At 32.4% G+C, this 16437-nt stretch overlaps 2 protein-coding genes across 2 annotated transcripts; one reads left to right on the top strand and one right to left on the bottom strand.

Annotated features, from left to right (window-relative positions):
• LOC123006693 (prolyl 3-hydroxylase 1-like) lies at nucleotides 1–8312 on the bottom strand. Its single transcript, XM_044401372.1, has 10 exons — nucleotides 8294–8312; nucleotides 6913–7403; nucleotides 4066–4209; nucleotides 3837–4017; nucleotides 3667–3792; nucleotides 1730–1866; nucleotides 1581–1682; nucleotides 697–1057; nucleotides 448–641; nucleotides 1–397 (listed from the first exon to the last, which is right to left on the bottom strand). Exons 1-10 carry the CDS (start codon nucleotides 8310–8312, stop codon nucleotides 209–211), a joined length of 1944 nt encoding a protein of 647 aa, XP_044257307.1. The 3' UTR covers nucleotides 1–208.
• A 1305-nt stretch (nucleotides 8313–9617) lies between these two features.
• Nucleotides 9618–12018, top strand: LOC123006692 (kinesin-like protein KIF11-B). The gene is given in 4 exon segments (XM_044401371.1): nucleotides 9618–9631; nucleotides 9715–10936; nucleotides 10939–11433; nucleotides 11479–12018. Coding segments are annotated over 4 exon segments (2271 nt in total).
• The last annotated feature ends 4419 nt before the right edge of the window (nucleotides 12019–16437 follow it).

Below are 16437 nucleotides of genomic sequence, written 5' to 3'. Positions count from 1 at the left end.
TTGTATTAAAAATATTTATTAAAAGAGCTGGAACAACATTGACTAGGGTCACAACTGCACGTGACACTAAATTAAGTACAATTACTCAAACACAACCCTTTGAAAAATGCACAAAAGTGAGGTAAGGCATACTTTAACATTGTCCATACTTTCGAAATTAAAAGTATGGAATGTGTTGCAGGTACAGAAAATAAACGTTTTGTACTATTTAGTTTGCACTTTTTTTGCTGATTACATTCCAGGCTTCGTCTCTGTCGGTTTCTGCATGTTTTGGATCAAAAGTGAACCAAATTGCGATGGCACAACGTGATCCTTTTTTCACAGCGCGAACTCCGTGAAGATTCTCAGAACCGGACGAAAACGCAACCATTTTTCCACATCTCGGGTTTATAACACTCTTAAAAAGTGAAGATAAAAAATGTAGGTGGTAATACCCTGGCTTCTTACCTGAATTTTCTCCCCTTTGGCGTCCGCGGAGAAAACAAACTCGCCCCCTTCAAAGTCATCATTTAAATAAATAATCGCGCTGTAGTCCCTGTGGGTGTACGAAGGGGGCAATTTTTCGCATACTTTATCGCTAATTAAATTGCAGTTATCTGCATGGATCGTGTGACTGTAATCTGTACGATTATTTGGAGCATCTGTAAATGATAAATATGCAGTTGGTGTAACACGGGTGTTTGTAGGGTTGCATACGTTGTTTCGCCGATCGGCACACTAGATGCGTGTAGGTGAAATATAACGGTTTTTTGATTTTGAAAAATTCTTCAATTTTTGTTTTTCCAAGTTCAGATATTGTCAATAATAGTTGTAAATACTGTGGTTCGAGTAAACCAAAGTAGACGAGAGCCGTGGCCCGGCTTAAAGTGATACCTCTGAACTTTTCAAAAGTTGTGAACGGGGATGCATATCCTTGATAACCATCGCCTGATAAGGCGAACATTTTGGCGGTGTTCACCAACGTTTGGCACTCCTTACCGGTTGCCAAACCCTCCGATACGAATCTATTTGGACCCCGGAGTTGTTTTTCTGTCATTACAACACGATACTTCAACGCCTGCGAGGAAAAAATCAATGAATCAAAGGATTAGTCTCCACAAGCGAAGCAGGTTTAGTAATAGCTCGGGGAAAGGAAAAAATTACTTTATTACAAATCGTTTATTAAAAATGAAACTGTACAACAATCCACAAACATAAGAAAGTTAGAAGAACATTTGTAAAAATCCCAAGCATGATTGAGGATGAAGTGTTGTCAATCTACTCAAGAAGTGTGGCCCTGCAAGTTAATAAACCACATGCAATTTCTTTACTCACGAAAATAAACGCGTATGTAACGTTTATTACAGGATCGTAAAACACCCACTGTTTAGTTTGACTCACCAAATCTATTTACAGTTATGTAAATTTCTCTTCGGTCATATTTCAAAATACAAAGAACGTCATACAGGCTGTTCCAGAATTGGCGTGCAAATTTGACTTATCAAAGGTCATAGGTTACGAACTGTCGCAAAACACAAGTGTAAATATTTTTGGTGTCATGAATCACGATTATTAAATAAAATAAGGTACCTAGGTACTACCTCAGACGTAATTTCCGTGGAAACATCGAATTTGTATTCATGCACAATGAATTTCAGTATCCTCTGTTCGTAAGTGTGTCTTTGGACATAATGCAGCGCTTCCTAAGGATAATAAATGAAAGACCATAAAACGATAATTGGGTACTTACCGGTCTTGGTATAAAAAAATCGTCACTAGCCTTAGGCAATTTACTGTAAAACTTCTTATTTTCTAACATAGTTTCGTCATTTGGGTAAAACAATAAGTAGCTAGCCACAGCCGCACACGCAGCCTTTAAATCACCCCCTGGAAATAACTGTGTCAATACAGGATGTTTTGTAAAAGACAAAAAAAAGAAAAATAAGATACCAACATTAAAAAAAAATATTGTCAAAAAATTTTGACATTTGACATTTTTTTATGTCAATTGTCACCGCTGACTTGTATACAGCGTGTTCGGTCCAAGTCTGATAACACCTAAACTTACTTCTTTTTTTTCAAAAAGTAAATATTTAAGTAATAATATTAATTATTGGCTTTCTTAATAAATGTATCAAATTTTTTTAGCACATCCTATTGCCGGAAATGCAACCAAATTTAGTTTTTCAAATAGAACACCTATGTTTTTTTCCTCGAAACAATAATAATTGGCATGAAAAATACGGTAAATCACTATTTATTACATTTTGCGTAACACAATGCAATCAGAAAACATCTTAAATCTTAGAATTTCATAAGGAAATTGGTCGCGTAGCGTGATTTTTAATTTTAAAGGAAAGATGTGAATAAAAAAGGCTGGGACACAGTTTAATTGTTGGTTTGACAAATCTAATTTGGCGAGTTTTCTTATGAAAACTCTTGGATTTTCTTCGACTGATAACAGAACATTCAGATTTCTATTTTCTTGTTCTTCACCAAGAACCACAGGTTTTTTAGTTTTAAGAAGCTGTTCGTCTCATTTGTTTTTCAATTCGACTAAATATCCAATGATTTGGGTGAACTCTATTTGGGTATTTTTCTCTATACTGTCTTTCAGCTTCCGCTCTATTTTTATTGCACTTAAAAAACACTCCAAGCTGATTTACCAATTCGTGGTAATTATTATAATCCATTATTAAAAATCAATAAGATTTACTGACAAATTAGGCTTTGTCAAAATAACAATTAAACGATATCCAAGCATATTGCTTTTTGTATGAATACCTTGACAAGTAAATTTGCTAATAAAATTCTAAAATTTAAATTGTTTTCTGAGTGCATAATGTAAAGTAAAATGTAATAAATAGTTGTTTACCGTATTTTTCATGACAATTATTATTGTTTCGAGTAAAAAAACATAGATGTTCCATTGGAAAAACTAAATTTGGTAGCATTTCCGGCTACACCGGATGTGCCAAAAAAATTTGATGCATTTACTAAGAAAGCCAGGAATGAATAGTATTATTTGAAAATTTAGTTTTGTAAAAAAAAAGTAAGTTTAGGTCGTATCGGCTGGCGCGACTTGGACCGAACACCCTGTATGTATGTTTTTTATTCAGTAAAGGTGCAAAAACTTATACAGGATGAATATAAAGAATGGAACCAAGCGGTTTTATTTTTAATCATTTGCTTCCAGAAAATAATAATTACTATAAATTAAAGTAATGTAAACAATGTGATCGTATTTTCAGAAAGAAATTTTGTTTTGTTTTTGAGTTATGCGATTTTTTTGTCAAAAAAAATTTTTTTCAAAAAATTAAATATAAAGCAGATAGTTGTAATCCTTAGAGTATAGCTTTTAAGAGAAAAATGAATTTATAGTGGGTTGCCATTTAAAAACAATATTTTTTTTGTAGAACTCAAAAACAAAAGGAAATTTCGAAAAATTTTATTCTTGTTAAATCATCACATTTTTATAGTACTTTATCACTCATCAATTAGTTTTTCCAAAAAATAAATAGTTTAAGCAAAAAACGTTTGGTTCCATAGCTTCTTTGTTTCCTCTTCTAACAGTTAACATTTAAACTCTCATAACATGGAAATTTTTATAGATAGGAATTTTTTTAACATTTTTTTAATGTTGTTACTTGTCATTTTTCTTTTTTTGTCTTTTTACAAAACACTTACTTTTGAAATAGGCGTATTGCAAATAGTGGTAATGGCTGGGAAGTAGATCGTCGTGTTTTTCGCCATTTAGCGAGCTCAGTTTCGTTTTGCACTTTTGTTTACATTTGAGACAGTATGTGAAATGGTCTGAAAAATAAATTGGGGTGAGGAATTGTGAAATTGTGACTTACTGGCAATTGACGGGATGAAGTCTGGGTACCAGCCTTGGTCGAAGGGTCCTTCACACTGTGCCCTACATTCCTCGTCGGCTTGCAGATAAGCCACGAGTGACTCTTCCATGTTGTCCACAACCCCGACCCAATCTTTCCTCTCGTAGGCATCCACACCGTGGATGTACAAATAAACGTAATCCTAAAACCTGATTTGGATTTAACGTTCCAAGCATTTAGATCGGTTTACTTTGGCTTCGAAATTCACTATTTCCGTCATATCAACACCGCTCATGGAGGAGTAGTATTTCAGATTAGCTGACATTATTTTATCGTCGGGATATGAGACTAAATATGTGAAAGCGGCAGAAGCAGCCTTTTGTACTTCCTTATTCTGGAAAAATAATAATTCGATGTAATCGATGAGCGATAAATTTAGAATTTTATGGCGCAACAATAACTGTTTTAATGCATTAGGGTTGTTTACTACGGTTCTAAACTTGTAAACAGAACATATGAATGGTGCAAGCTTTCTATTTATTGTATTTACTGCCAATATTTACCCACCATAAATGGTGTTAAATTCCTTACGCAACACGACATCTCTGCTACTTTTAATAATTTGTGGTTTTCTTTTCTTATTAAGTTAGTGGAGTGGCCACTGACGTCATCGCTCTATATTCGATCATCATTTTAGCTTGGTTTTGTTTATGATATTTTTTTCCGTGGGACTTCAATCAGTTCACAAACTATAGATTAATCTATTTATAAACATGCGGAAGTTTGTGCAAAATGTTTTCAAATTTATTTTCTCCAATGTCAACAAATTAACTTATTTCAAAGCGTTCTAATTTTATTGTTAATTGAAGGGAAACGGATGTTAACAAAAAATAAACATGGGTGTTTGTAATCTAATTCATTCTGTATGTAGGGAGAGACATAGTATCGACAAAGTATAATTTTTGATAACAAAAAATTATAGCGATTTCTTGAATTTTGGTAATTTTATAATTTTGACCTGAAGTTTTTGTATCTTTACTGAATAATTATAAAAAAAACATATACAAGATCACTAGTAATATTAAATTGACAAAAAAACGTCAAATGGCACAATTTTTTGACGAATTTTTTAAACATATTCCTGGTTTCCTATCTTTCTTGGCACCTTGTGTAGAGTTGAGTAACAAAGTGGCAAACATTGTTTAAAAAATAGAAATTAGTAGTAGTCCTGAATATACAGTGTGATTCAAAAATGTCGGACCATTTCGCGTGATAGAAGACTTTCAGTAAGCCTAAAAATGAATTCAGACTTTGTCAAACTTTTTTTTAGAGAAAAAACTGAAAATTTCCATATATATAATGATAAAATAGTGACAGAAAAGTAATTAGGTTGGCGACATCCTCCGCCCAGAAAGTAGTACCTTTGAATTTCGCAGGAAAGTACATTTTAGTAGGAATGTCTTGAAAAATCAGTTCCTGAGCAGCTTTATTATTGCACACAGTAGTAGCGTTTCGGCACTGGGGCCTAAAAAGTTAATAATTTGAATGTTAGTCGATGTATCTTAACCTCCAAAAATTGTAATGAAAATATTTACAATAATTGCACACAACTTATCCTAGTTGTGGAATGTGTAAGTAACATCTTTCATGGCATTCTCCATGACACAGTTTTCCGTATTTTAAACTTTTACAATAAAAAAAGTGTCAAAACACTGTCCGCGTAGGAATATCCGGACGTATCGCGTACCAACCCAACATGTTTCAAATTACTGCAATTTACAAATTTTAGCATAGCGATTCTAGTACTTTTCTTGTTATAGAGTTTTTCACCAAATCAATATAGGCACATTAGCTTTTTTGTTTTCGATTATGTCGGATTTAATTTATTGTTGAATTTACTAGTTTCTCAAGTGTTTTGTACACAAATTGGCGATTTTTTAATGTGAACTACAAAAACTTAACCTAAAAATCTGAACTTTAGAAAAAGACAAACAATTTTTTTTACAACTCCGAGACGTTTGAATCATCCTACCTATATGTATTAATTTTTTTGGTATTTGAAAAAATGTGTTTTTTTATTTTGTTATTATTGTTATTCATAAGGAGGCATAATTTTTCAAAAATATAAAAAATAAGTAATAATAAAACTTGAACTTGAAGTAATATGCATTTTCCTACGACCATATACGAGACTAGATCATAACGCACAATTACATATGCGCGAAAATTGGCAATATCGTACGAGGTCGAAAACCTGTGCGATTTGTTTTCGCACTGTGTGTTAGAAATCTAACGCACAATTCACACTCGAATGTTTTGTATTTTTTCATTTAACGTATTTTTGTTTCCATTATAAAAAATAAATCGTTATGAAAAAAAAAATATGTTTGTAAGAAAAAAATTATTTATGGTCGTAGGAAAAATAGTGTACAAAACTTGCAGGAAAGTGTCTAACGCACTCGCGGTATTGCCTGCACTCGGTTAACGCCTCGTGCGCATCTTTCCTGCTTGTGCGTCATCTATCACTTTCCGTGCTCGTTATGTAATATACTATTACCAGTTATGTATTTAGTTACCGCACCTTCATTTTTCGGTAAAATAATTTTTCCTCAAAAGATGACGCCACATTTAAAAAGAAATCTGTAAATAACGTGCCTACTCGATAGTATTTTATTATTACATGCAAAAAGTTTTGAAAGCTAAAAAACATTTATTATTTCATGCAAAGTAACATATCACCAGATAGAGTTTTAATTGATAAAATTTAACAGCTTTAATGGCGACCTCGTTTTATTGAAACAAAGAAAAAAATGTATCTTATTTAATAGAAGTATTTGCTATATTTTGTATTATTTTTTCTACAACTTAAATATATAATTGGCAAACAAAGTATATTCTGTAGTTTATTTTTTGTTAAGTCAAAACACAAACTTCATTTGACTTTTGAACTCATTTAGCAAAATTTAACAAACAATGCAAATAGGAAGAAAGTGTGTCGCCGCCACTGGCGGTATCTCTCAACGGGCCGCCTCTTCAAATCTTTGAAAGACATTTTATTGTACCATTTCCTGTTTCAGGAATGAAATAAAGTAATTACCTGAAAATAGCAGATATGTAAATATTCGTAGGGCTTCAAATCCTCGAACAGCTTCTCGGTCTCTTTATTGACATTAAATTTGAAAAAATTGTCCTTGTATACCTTTTTGCACCTCATAATACACAGCGTATTTTTGACCGCTTTTTCAAAAAACAACAAATCGTCGATATCTGTCGGGTAAAGCGGTTCCGACAAATCCGCTTCTTCCTTGCACATAATTCGACAATTTTGGAGTTTTTTCCTATAGTCTCTATATTTTTGTATCGCATTTTCGAAGTGAACAATACACGCGTTGAATCGATTGTCCAAATACGCTTCGACACCTTTTTCGTATAAATACATGCATGATTCGGTTATGTTTTCGCCGTCTGTGTGCACATGTGTTATACAACTTAACAAAACTGCGTAGACGACACGTGCGTACGACACCATGGCTAAGTCAAACTGAGTCTTAAGTAGGAGTTCAAGCTGAAGTCTCTCAGCATGGGCCGCTTAATTGACAAGGATCGAGCCGGTTGACCCGGGGGGAAAACAAAAAAAACTCAAGATATCAATTTATTAATAACACAATTAACTAGCTTCACGTTTTTTTCTGTCTTCAAACTGGAGTCTCAATTTGGCTTTGAGTTGGCCTCTGCCACTCTGTTGCAAAAACCATGAATTATGACTTAATTAAAAAAATTGACAGTTTCTTAATTTTTCAATTAATTTTTGCATTTGGCAGTGTGTAAGTGGGGCGACGAGTCTTAATGCATGATTTATTGATGTAAATAACTGAACAAAACTTGTGATAACAGTTATCAATTATTTTATTAGGGTGACCAAATATACGCCCCTGTTTTACTGGTTGCCTATCTATTAAAATAATTGTTTTTGTGTTGTTCTTTTTTCTTTTTAAATTTTGTGTTACTGCAAAAAACTGAACAAAACTAAGTGCCTAAATACCGTTTCAACACTTATTTACCAGTCACGTTTAAAATGAAAAAAAAGTCGTTGTGATGAAATCTACTTGAAATGAATCAAAGTTCTAGATTATATTCTTTCTGCTTTATCTTAAATATTTTTCAGTTATCATTCCCTTTGTAGAGTTTGCAAAATGAGTCAGTCTAATCAAGAATCAAATATTAGTACCATAAAAAATACCCAAAATGGGTTAGACGGTGAAGTGAGTCAAGAAAAAGTACCAGAAGAATTACCATCAACACAAGTAGAGTCAGACACAACAAAATGTAGTGTGAAAGCTGTGTATGATGTTCGAAATCGTTCAAACACCGCAATAGATGGACAAGAAGTACAAGAGTTTAAGTAGTAAATAATTTTATTGTAAAACAAGGAATTTTTGTAGGTTTAATAAAATGAGAATATAGTATTTTAAACATACGCTGAGTGTTTTTGTCCATGTATAATGAGTATCCGTATTTTTGTCCACTGTAAAAATATCTAAAAGTTGTAGTGTAGTGCCGTTTTCAGTACCTACATGATAACAATTTATAGTACCAAGAGTTAAATTTGTTTTGTTATGCAACCATCATTACATTTAAAGGAAATTGTAATAGTTACATTAATTTAAAAAAAAATATCTAAAAATTAAGATTTTGTTAGTTAATCACATAAAAAATTATAATAAAACAAGATGGAGCAACAATATATTTGTACTAAAGGAAGTTTTTTTACAATTGTTTGCCCAAAATACTTGGTTTTCTTAAAATTTGTGCGGGAAATAGTTTGTCCTTGGGCACATCTAGACGATATCACGTAGCCAATTAGATGCAAGCATCTTGACGTCATGTCAGTGTAAACAAATGTAAAGGGCACAAAAACTGGAGACGGTGGATTGGGAAATATTTTAATTACTTTGTGACGTTACGAATGTCGGTATTACGGAGTCCTTTACACCGGAGCTGTTACAAAATGGTTTTTGTACCGTTTTTAAGGAAATTATTACAATAACGAGTCAGTTTTAGCCAAGCTCTCGGACGAGTCACTTGAATAGTAATAATTGTCCGGATAAATTATTACTTATTTGCTGGTTCAGTGCGAAATTGTGTTGAAATGGGGGTTGTACATATAGTGAGTGTGTGTTGTGCATTTTCGAGTGCCTAATAGACATTTAGTAGCGCGCGGTTTTTAAAATTTTGAGTGATTAATGAGTGCCAATGGGGGAAATGGAGAAGACACTCGTGCTACAAAGATCAGGATTAAAATACCTTTTAATCTTTAAGAAAAATTACACTTATTAAATTGTATTTAAAATTTTCAACTAATTAATAACAAATTGAACTGATTTTGTATTTCTTTATTTTCAGTAGGTCCGTTTAAGAAGCAGAGGCAAACTGTTACAGAGGGTAGCCGAAGAAGATGCCATAAAGGTTAGTGCTTTTTATTTTTTTACTTTTTTGACAAAGTGAAGTGTGTAAATTTGTGATTTTCAAGTGCAACAGTAAGTATTGATTAAATTATGAATAGAATAAGTATTAACGGGAAAATATATGCAATTTGCAAAATAAATAACAAAGACAATAAAAGTTTTTTTATAGTGTAATATATTTGGCTTTTTAAAAACTTACAAAAAGAAAGAACATCGAGAATAATACAAAATACAATAAGGTGAACTGTTACAATTCTAATGTAACTTAAAGTGTTCACAGCTTTGCACCAAACAAACAGCAAAACAATTCAACACATTTTTACTTAATTTAAGTGCAATGAATAAAATTTTGTTAGCTGTGCTAGACGCAAAATTAAAATTAAATACATTAAATACATTAAATTTTTAAATACATTAAAATTAAATTTAATAAGGGACAATAAGGGGGCCACATGCATCAAGGGCGTGTCTGAAGTGCCGGTGAAAAATTGCAACGAACTATTTGAAATGTTGATGATTGGAGCTAATTATCGTCATATCGGTTCCACTAACATAAACCGTCACAGCTCACGTTCTCATACCATTTTTACTATTGTTGTTACCATTCGAGAAGTAACCAATGGTGAAGAGATTGTTAAAACTGGTAAAATCCATTTGATTGATTTAGCCGGAAGTGAGAATGTTGGTCGTTCTGGAGCAACCGAAATGCGTGCTAGAGAAGCCGGGYCCATAAATAAGTCMCTTCTAACTTTGGCCAAAGTTATAAAAGCTTTGGCTTTAAAATCGCAACATATTCCTTACAGGGAATCGAAACTAACTCGTATTCTTCAAGACAGTTTGGGGGGCAAGAGCAAAACTTCCATTATTGCGACTTTTTCTCCTTCCTCTGACGTTTTTGAAGAGACTGTTAGTARGTTAGATTATGCACATATGGCCCGAASCGTCTGCAATTGCCCCACTTACAATGTCAAAAATATTCGCAGAGATAACGTGATTAAAGATTTAGAAGATGAAGTTACTACTTTACGTCAGGAAATAAACGCTGCCAGAGAAGGTGAGGGCTTCCATTTAGATACCGAGACCTACGAGAAGATTCTTCTTGAAATTAAAGCAAAACGTGAAAGAGTCCTCTCACTAACTYCYGAAATAACAAGACTGAACGATYATWTTAACCGCCYAAAGCAGTCWGTTGAAGRACTAGGACAGAATTACGAGCAGTCTGTAACAAAATTGAAAMCTSTCCAAAAAGAMTTAGAASAGGAAACTCTCAAACWACAAGAGAGTGAATTTGCGATTGCCCACATGACCGATAATCTGTCCCAATTGGAACAACAATCAAAGGCATTACATGACGTTCATCAAACATCAGCGAAACATGGGGAGATCTACTACCAAAAATACGACTCCCAATGTAATGCAACACTTCATAATGCAAAAGTGGCCAAAGAAATGCTCGTGGTGTCATCCCAGAACTTGAAAAGGGTTGAAAACACCCTCGAACAGTTTGGGATAAACGAAAATGACCATTTGTATGCTTTAGCAACACACAATGCACGTATTAAAGACAACTTACGACAGGATTCCGCACGTTTAAAACAACTTTTAAGCGACGTGGCGGTTTTTTCCGAGAAGCTTAAGTGCACATTTGAGACTTTGTGTTTGAGAACTCTGGGATTACAGAACGCGACGTTAAATTGAATTTAACCTCGACGGCTAGTGCCAATCATAAACTATTGGGGCACAATTTTCGAATAATTAACTCAATTTTGAGAAAATTAAAGGATTACATTGATGAAACTAGAGCGTCATTGGCTGAAGCAACATTTCAGTATGAGAGTGATGTTACCGCACAGTTTTCCTCCTTGAGCGAAATGTACGATAAATACTACTCTTTAATGAATACCTTGCATGCCATTCTACAGAAACGTTACATTCGAATTAAGCGTTTGTTGAGTCAAAACGATGAAAATGTCCAATCGTGGGAGAAACTCATCAGATCYTTTACAACCAAACAAGAGGATTTGTCCTTGGAATTGGAGACTGTAATGCACGTGAGGGGGTACATCACCGAACTCATCGACGTGTTGAAAGAAAGAGCTCCAAGAATCAACGAAAAGCTCAATACCATTGTTACCAATTTCAACCAACAGACGGTAAGATTTTAATTTTCAGTCAAGTGTGCTTAAATTTTTTTGTAGGCCCATTTTCAARTAAATGAGCTTAGATTGAAAGTGGAAACAACTGAAGAAGACATTAAAGACAGTCAAAGGGTTTGCTCTGTGCAGATTTCTCAAAATCACCGCATGACCCAAAATTACTTRGCTAAATTCTTTGATACTATTGAACAACGRGTCGAGGAACAGAATGAGGGAGTTGTTGCAAAAAAYGAAGTTATGGCAAAGGAGGCTTTTGACATCTTAGAAAACCAAACTCGCGAGATTTCGAAGTTCTCCGCCCAAGCTGCAGCGTCACTTGATAATCTTCTTAATAATGAACATCGWTCCGTTGCAAAYGTGGTAGAATTTTCGCAACACACCGTTGAAAATCTCGAAGGTATGTTACGAGAAGTTAATTTTACTGGTAAATCGGGTGATACACCAGTGAAGCCAACGTACGATTATCCGAAAAAGATCAATTCTGGACTCTCTAAGGAAGTATTGAAAAAGGAGTTCAAGAAGACGCTTCTACACGAGACCCAAGATAATGATGCAAACACCCCAAGGGATGATAATAACTGAATTTTAACGTTTTAACGTGCTAGACGCAAAATTAAAAATATTGCAGGTGCAAAAATATCAGTGGCCGCCCTTGGTACCATTCCAACAGAAGGGTCCTGAAATGGTCATGATAATAATAGCCCCCCAATGAGTTGCCCATAATTACGTTACCACAACAAGGGCGAGTTCGGTTTGACTTGAAAATTTGATAACGGAAGATTGCTTGGCACGTAGGGTCTGTAATGTCGCATTCAATTAATTGAGATGTTTTAGAGAAAAATCTATTCAATTAATTGAGATGTTTTAGAGAAAAATATTTTTTTACTTTAACTACTCCTGGAATTTCAACCTAAAACTTCCGCCAAACCTTTCCTCTTAATGCCTCAATGACCGCACACAATGAATTTTCTTGTGCAAATTGAAAATAACAATGAAAAAACAAATTTTAAAGTGTAATAACCACGAAACAATTGGTAAAAATCGGTCGCAAAGATCAAAAATCGGCCGCAAATTCATGGGAATAAAATTTATTTACTAGCTAGTACAGTAAAATGTGATAAAATAAAAATAATAATGGGTACCGAACTAAAAAAATTGCACCTCAGACTCGAACCCGCGACAATTATGATCTATTTGGCATGTAATCCGGCAGGTGGCATTAACGCAAACGTTAGGTTTGCTACTCGGATTTCCAACATTTCCTAAGGATATTTTCCAAATAAGGAAAGTCGTGTGATGTTCACACCAGATTTTATTGTTTCTTTTGACAATCATTAAATTGTAATTTAATTGTTGAAGTTTAAATCGTAATTTTAGTTTATGTTAATTTTTGATTTATTTATTTTTTTAAGCATTATTTCAATAAAAAATCACTTTTCTAATGTGATGCGATAATTTTGCCGGTGAGTGTAGTTACTTTTACATGTGCATAAACTTTCAAGATTATATCTTCAATATACAGACTTTTTACAGCAGAATACAAAAAAAACTTCTGAAGTCAAGGTCATTACAGGTAATTATTTCGAAAACGGAGTATTTACACAAACTTTCAAGATTATATCATCAATCTAGAGGCTTCTTAAAGCAAAAAGAGAAAATTCAAAATTCCAGAAGTAGCTAAAGTAAAAATTATCTAAAAATAAAATTCACCTTTGAAATAACGGATTCTTACGTTCAGCCATTGTGTGTAGTACAAGGGTGCACTTTTTCAGGTTTTTTCTTAAAAATTAATCACAAAAACTCACAAACACTATCAAACACATTCAAACACAAAGTGACCGTGACTAAGTCAAATTGCAAAAAAAATGCCAACCCACAGTCACGAAATAGACTAACAAATCTCCTCACTCGGGGTTGTCGGAATTTATTTTTGTCAATAAAACATTAATAAAATAAAATACAAAATTTTTAAGTGTTGTACAAGCACATATAAATTCAAATTTCGTAGTAAAAAGAGCCATAAAACATAATTGTAATACTGGTTGCCTATAATTAAAGCGTTATATTATAGTATTAATTTTTTGTTAATTTGTCTGCACCTTGATTTAAACCATAATATTAAACTAATAAAATTCTTGTCCGTGGCCCCAACTAATTTAAAAACAAATTGAACTGATTTTATATTTCTTTTATTTCAGTAAGTCCGTCATATAAGGTCAGTGCATTTTAATTTTTTATTTTTTTGTTTATTGCAAAGTGAAGTGTGCGAATTTGTAATTTTTGAGTGCAACAGTAAGTATTTATTAAATTTTGAATGGAAATTAATTGTATTTTAGATAAAATATATTATTTCTCAAATTATATTTAAGAAAATTTGCAGAAAACGATTGCAATTTACTTTTGCAGTAATAAAATTGAATTTTTTTGTCTATATTAAAGAAACATCAGCAAGAACAGTTCTAAGTATTGTACAAATTTAATTTTATTCAAGAATAAATGGTTAATTTTTTGTTTGTTGCTGAAACTCGGTAAGTGAGTGTGTGTTGTGTATTTTCGAGTGCTAATAGACATTTAGTAGTGCGCGATTTTTAAAATTTCGAGTAATTAGGAGTACCAATGGCGAAAGGGTAAGTCAAAAATACTTTTTTATTTTTTAGAAAAATTACGCTTATTAAATTGTATTTAAAATTTTCAACTAATTTAATAACAAATTGAACTGATTTTGGGTTTCTTTTATTTCAGTAGGTCCGTTCTATAAAGATGAGGGGAATCGCTACAAATGGTAGCAGAAAAAATGCCATGTAAGGTCAGAGCATTTGAATTTGAATTTTTTTATTTGATGCAAAGTGAAGTGTGAGAATTTGAGGAGCAGACTTTCAAAAAGCATTTTGTCCAAATTTGCATTTTTGCAGGTGAGAACAAAACTGTCCTTCTTTTAAGAAATAATTTTAATTTTTTATATCAGTGGCAATAAATGTGAAAAAATATGTACAGGGTGCTGCATTTTGGATGTCCGAATAGGGAATCTCCGAAACTAAGAGGTTTAGCCAAAAACGAGTAATACATTCTGGGGCTCATTTTTTGAGAAAATAATATTGGTTAAAACCGCATCCCGCTATCGTTTTTTGTTTTCGACTTATAGACAAAAATTGACATTTTAGCGAAATTTAAAAAAAATTATATCTTCGTTATTATATAATTCACAGATTTGAAATAAAGACATTATACAGGCACTTTTTTACGTAGAATTTAATAATGTAGTTAACAATTTTTTTCAGTTGTTTGTTTAGCCGTAATAAAATAAACTTGTATTTTTTTAAATGGGAATCATAGATGGCTATGTCATTTTTAAAAAGCTTGTTTTTTTCTTATCTAAAAAATATATATTTGTAACAAATTATTATAATACATTTTTAGCAAAAAATTATCTTTGATTTTTGTTCGCAGTTGGCCATGAAAAAATGTTGCATCTTCAACTAAAAGGATTTAAACTATATTATATTCAACCAGTGTCACTAATGAAAGAGTTTTCTAAGTACTAAGTGATGAAAAAGATGCAAAATAAATTGTAAATCAACTTATTGGCGACTAATAACATTTCTTTGTTTTTAAACAAGCTAACATTACCATTGCAACTTCTACATAGAGTGTTGTAAAAAAAGCCGCTTTTATTCTTCAATAAAATATATTTTATATGAGACAAAAATGACGATATGGCTATTCAAATACCCAAATTCCGTCTATGTGAAACGTTATCCTACCTCCATTAGATCATCAAAAAAATGTTTTTTCTAATTGTGTTGACTGTTGACACATTTGTTTTTCCTATTTTTGGATTTTTTAAAAATATGTAATAATTTTGTTCTGAGGCGCTCGGATATTTGTTCAATGCATCTACCGTATCGTATTATTTAAATCTTTATAATTTTATTTATTTTTTCATCTATTTTACAGTTCACAAAACTCTTATTGATTATTATTCACACATTTGGAGTGAAATAGTTTTTCCATGGCCAACTATTATCACACAAAATATGTATTTCACTTTTTAAGTATAGTTATAAAAAAATATTTTGTTACAAATATATATTTTTTAGATCAGAAAAAAAAAGCTTTTCAAAATTGCCATAGCCGCCTATGATTTGAAGATGCAACACTTTTCCATGGCCAACTGCAAACAAAGATCAAAGGTATTTTTTTGCTAAAAATGTATTATAATAATTTGTTACAAATATATATTTTTTAGATAAGAAAAAAACATGCTTTCTATGGTTCCCATTTAAAAAAATACAAGTTTATTTTATTACGGCTAAACTAATAACTGAAAAAAATTGTTAACTACATTATTAAATTCCTCGTAAAAAAGTGCCTGTATAATGTTTTTATTTCAAATCCGTATCTTCTATAATAACGGAGATATAATTTTTTTTAGATTTCGCCAATATGTCAACTTTTGTCTGTAAGTCGAAAACAAAAGACGATAGCGGGATGCGGTTTTAACCAATATTATTTTCTCAAAAAATGAGCCCCAGAATGTATCACTCGTTTTTGGCTAAACCTCTTAGTTTCGGAGATTCCCTATTCGGACATCCAAAATGCAGCACCCTGTACAATTGGACACTAATTTTACGGCATTTTGCAAAAAAAATTTAAAAACCTTTATCTCAATTCATGAAAACATGGACAAACTACAAACTGCATTTTGAATTTTTGAATTATGAATAGAAATTAATTGTGTTTTGGATAAAATGCATTATTTCTCAAATACTATTTGAGGAAATTCATAGAAAACGAATGCAACTTTAGTACTTTAATTAATTAAATTTTGACATTGTTCTGCTATTATTTTGCTAATTTCACTCTAATAGTTTATTACAAGTTGGCGATGCATAAATAAACCCGCCCCATCTAGGTGCCAATTTTGACACTCGCTGATTATAAAGTTGGTAGCTTGATAAAAAAGACTGATAAATGACCGTTGCATCACTAACATCCCTAGAT

This window comes from Tribolium madens, unplaced genomic scaffold (genome assembly GCF_015345945.1).
Source record: "Tribolium madens isolate multiple individuals breed KSU strain unplaced genomic scaffold, Tmad_KSU_1.1 Scaffold_2;HRSCAF=44;Tcas5.2_LGX, whole genome shotgun sequence".
Taxonomy (NCBI): domain Eukaryota; kingdom Metazoa; phylum Arthropoda; class Insecta; order Coleoptera; family Tenebrionidae; genus Tribolium; species Tribolium madens.
Note: the sequence above shows the minus strand (reverse complement) of the source record. Positions and strands in the feature narration are given on the sequence as shown.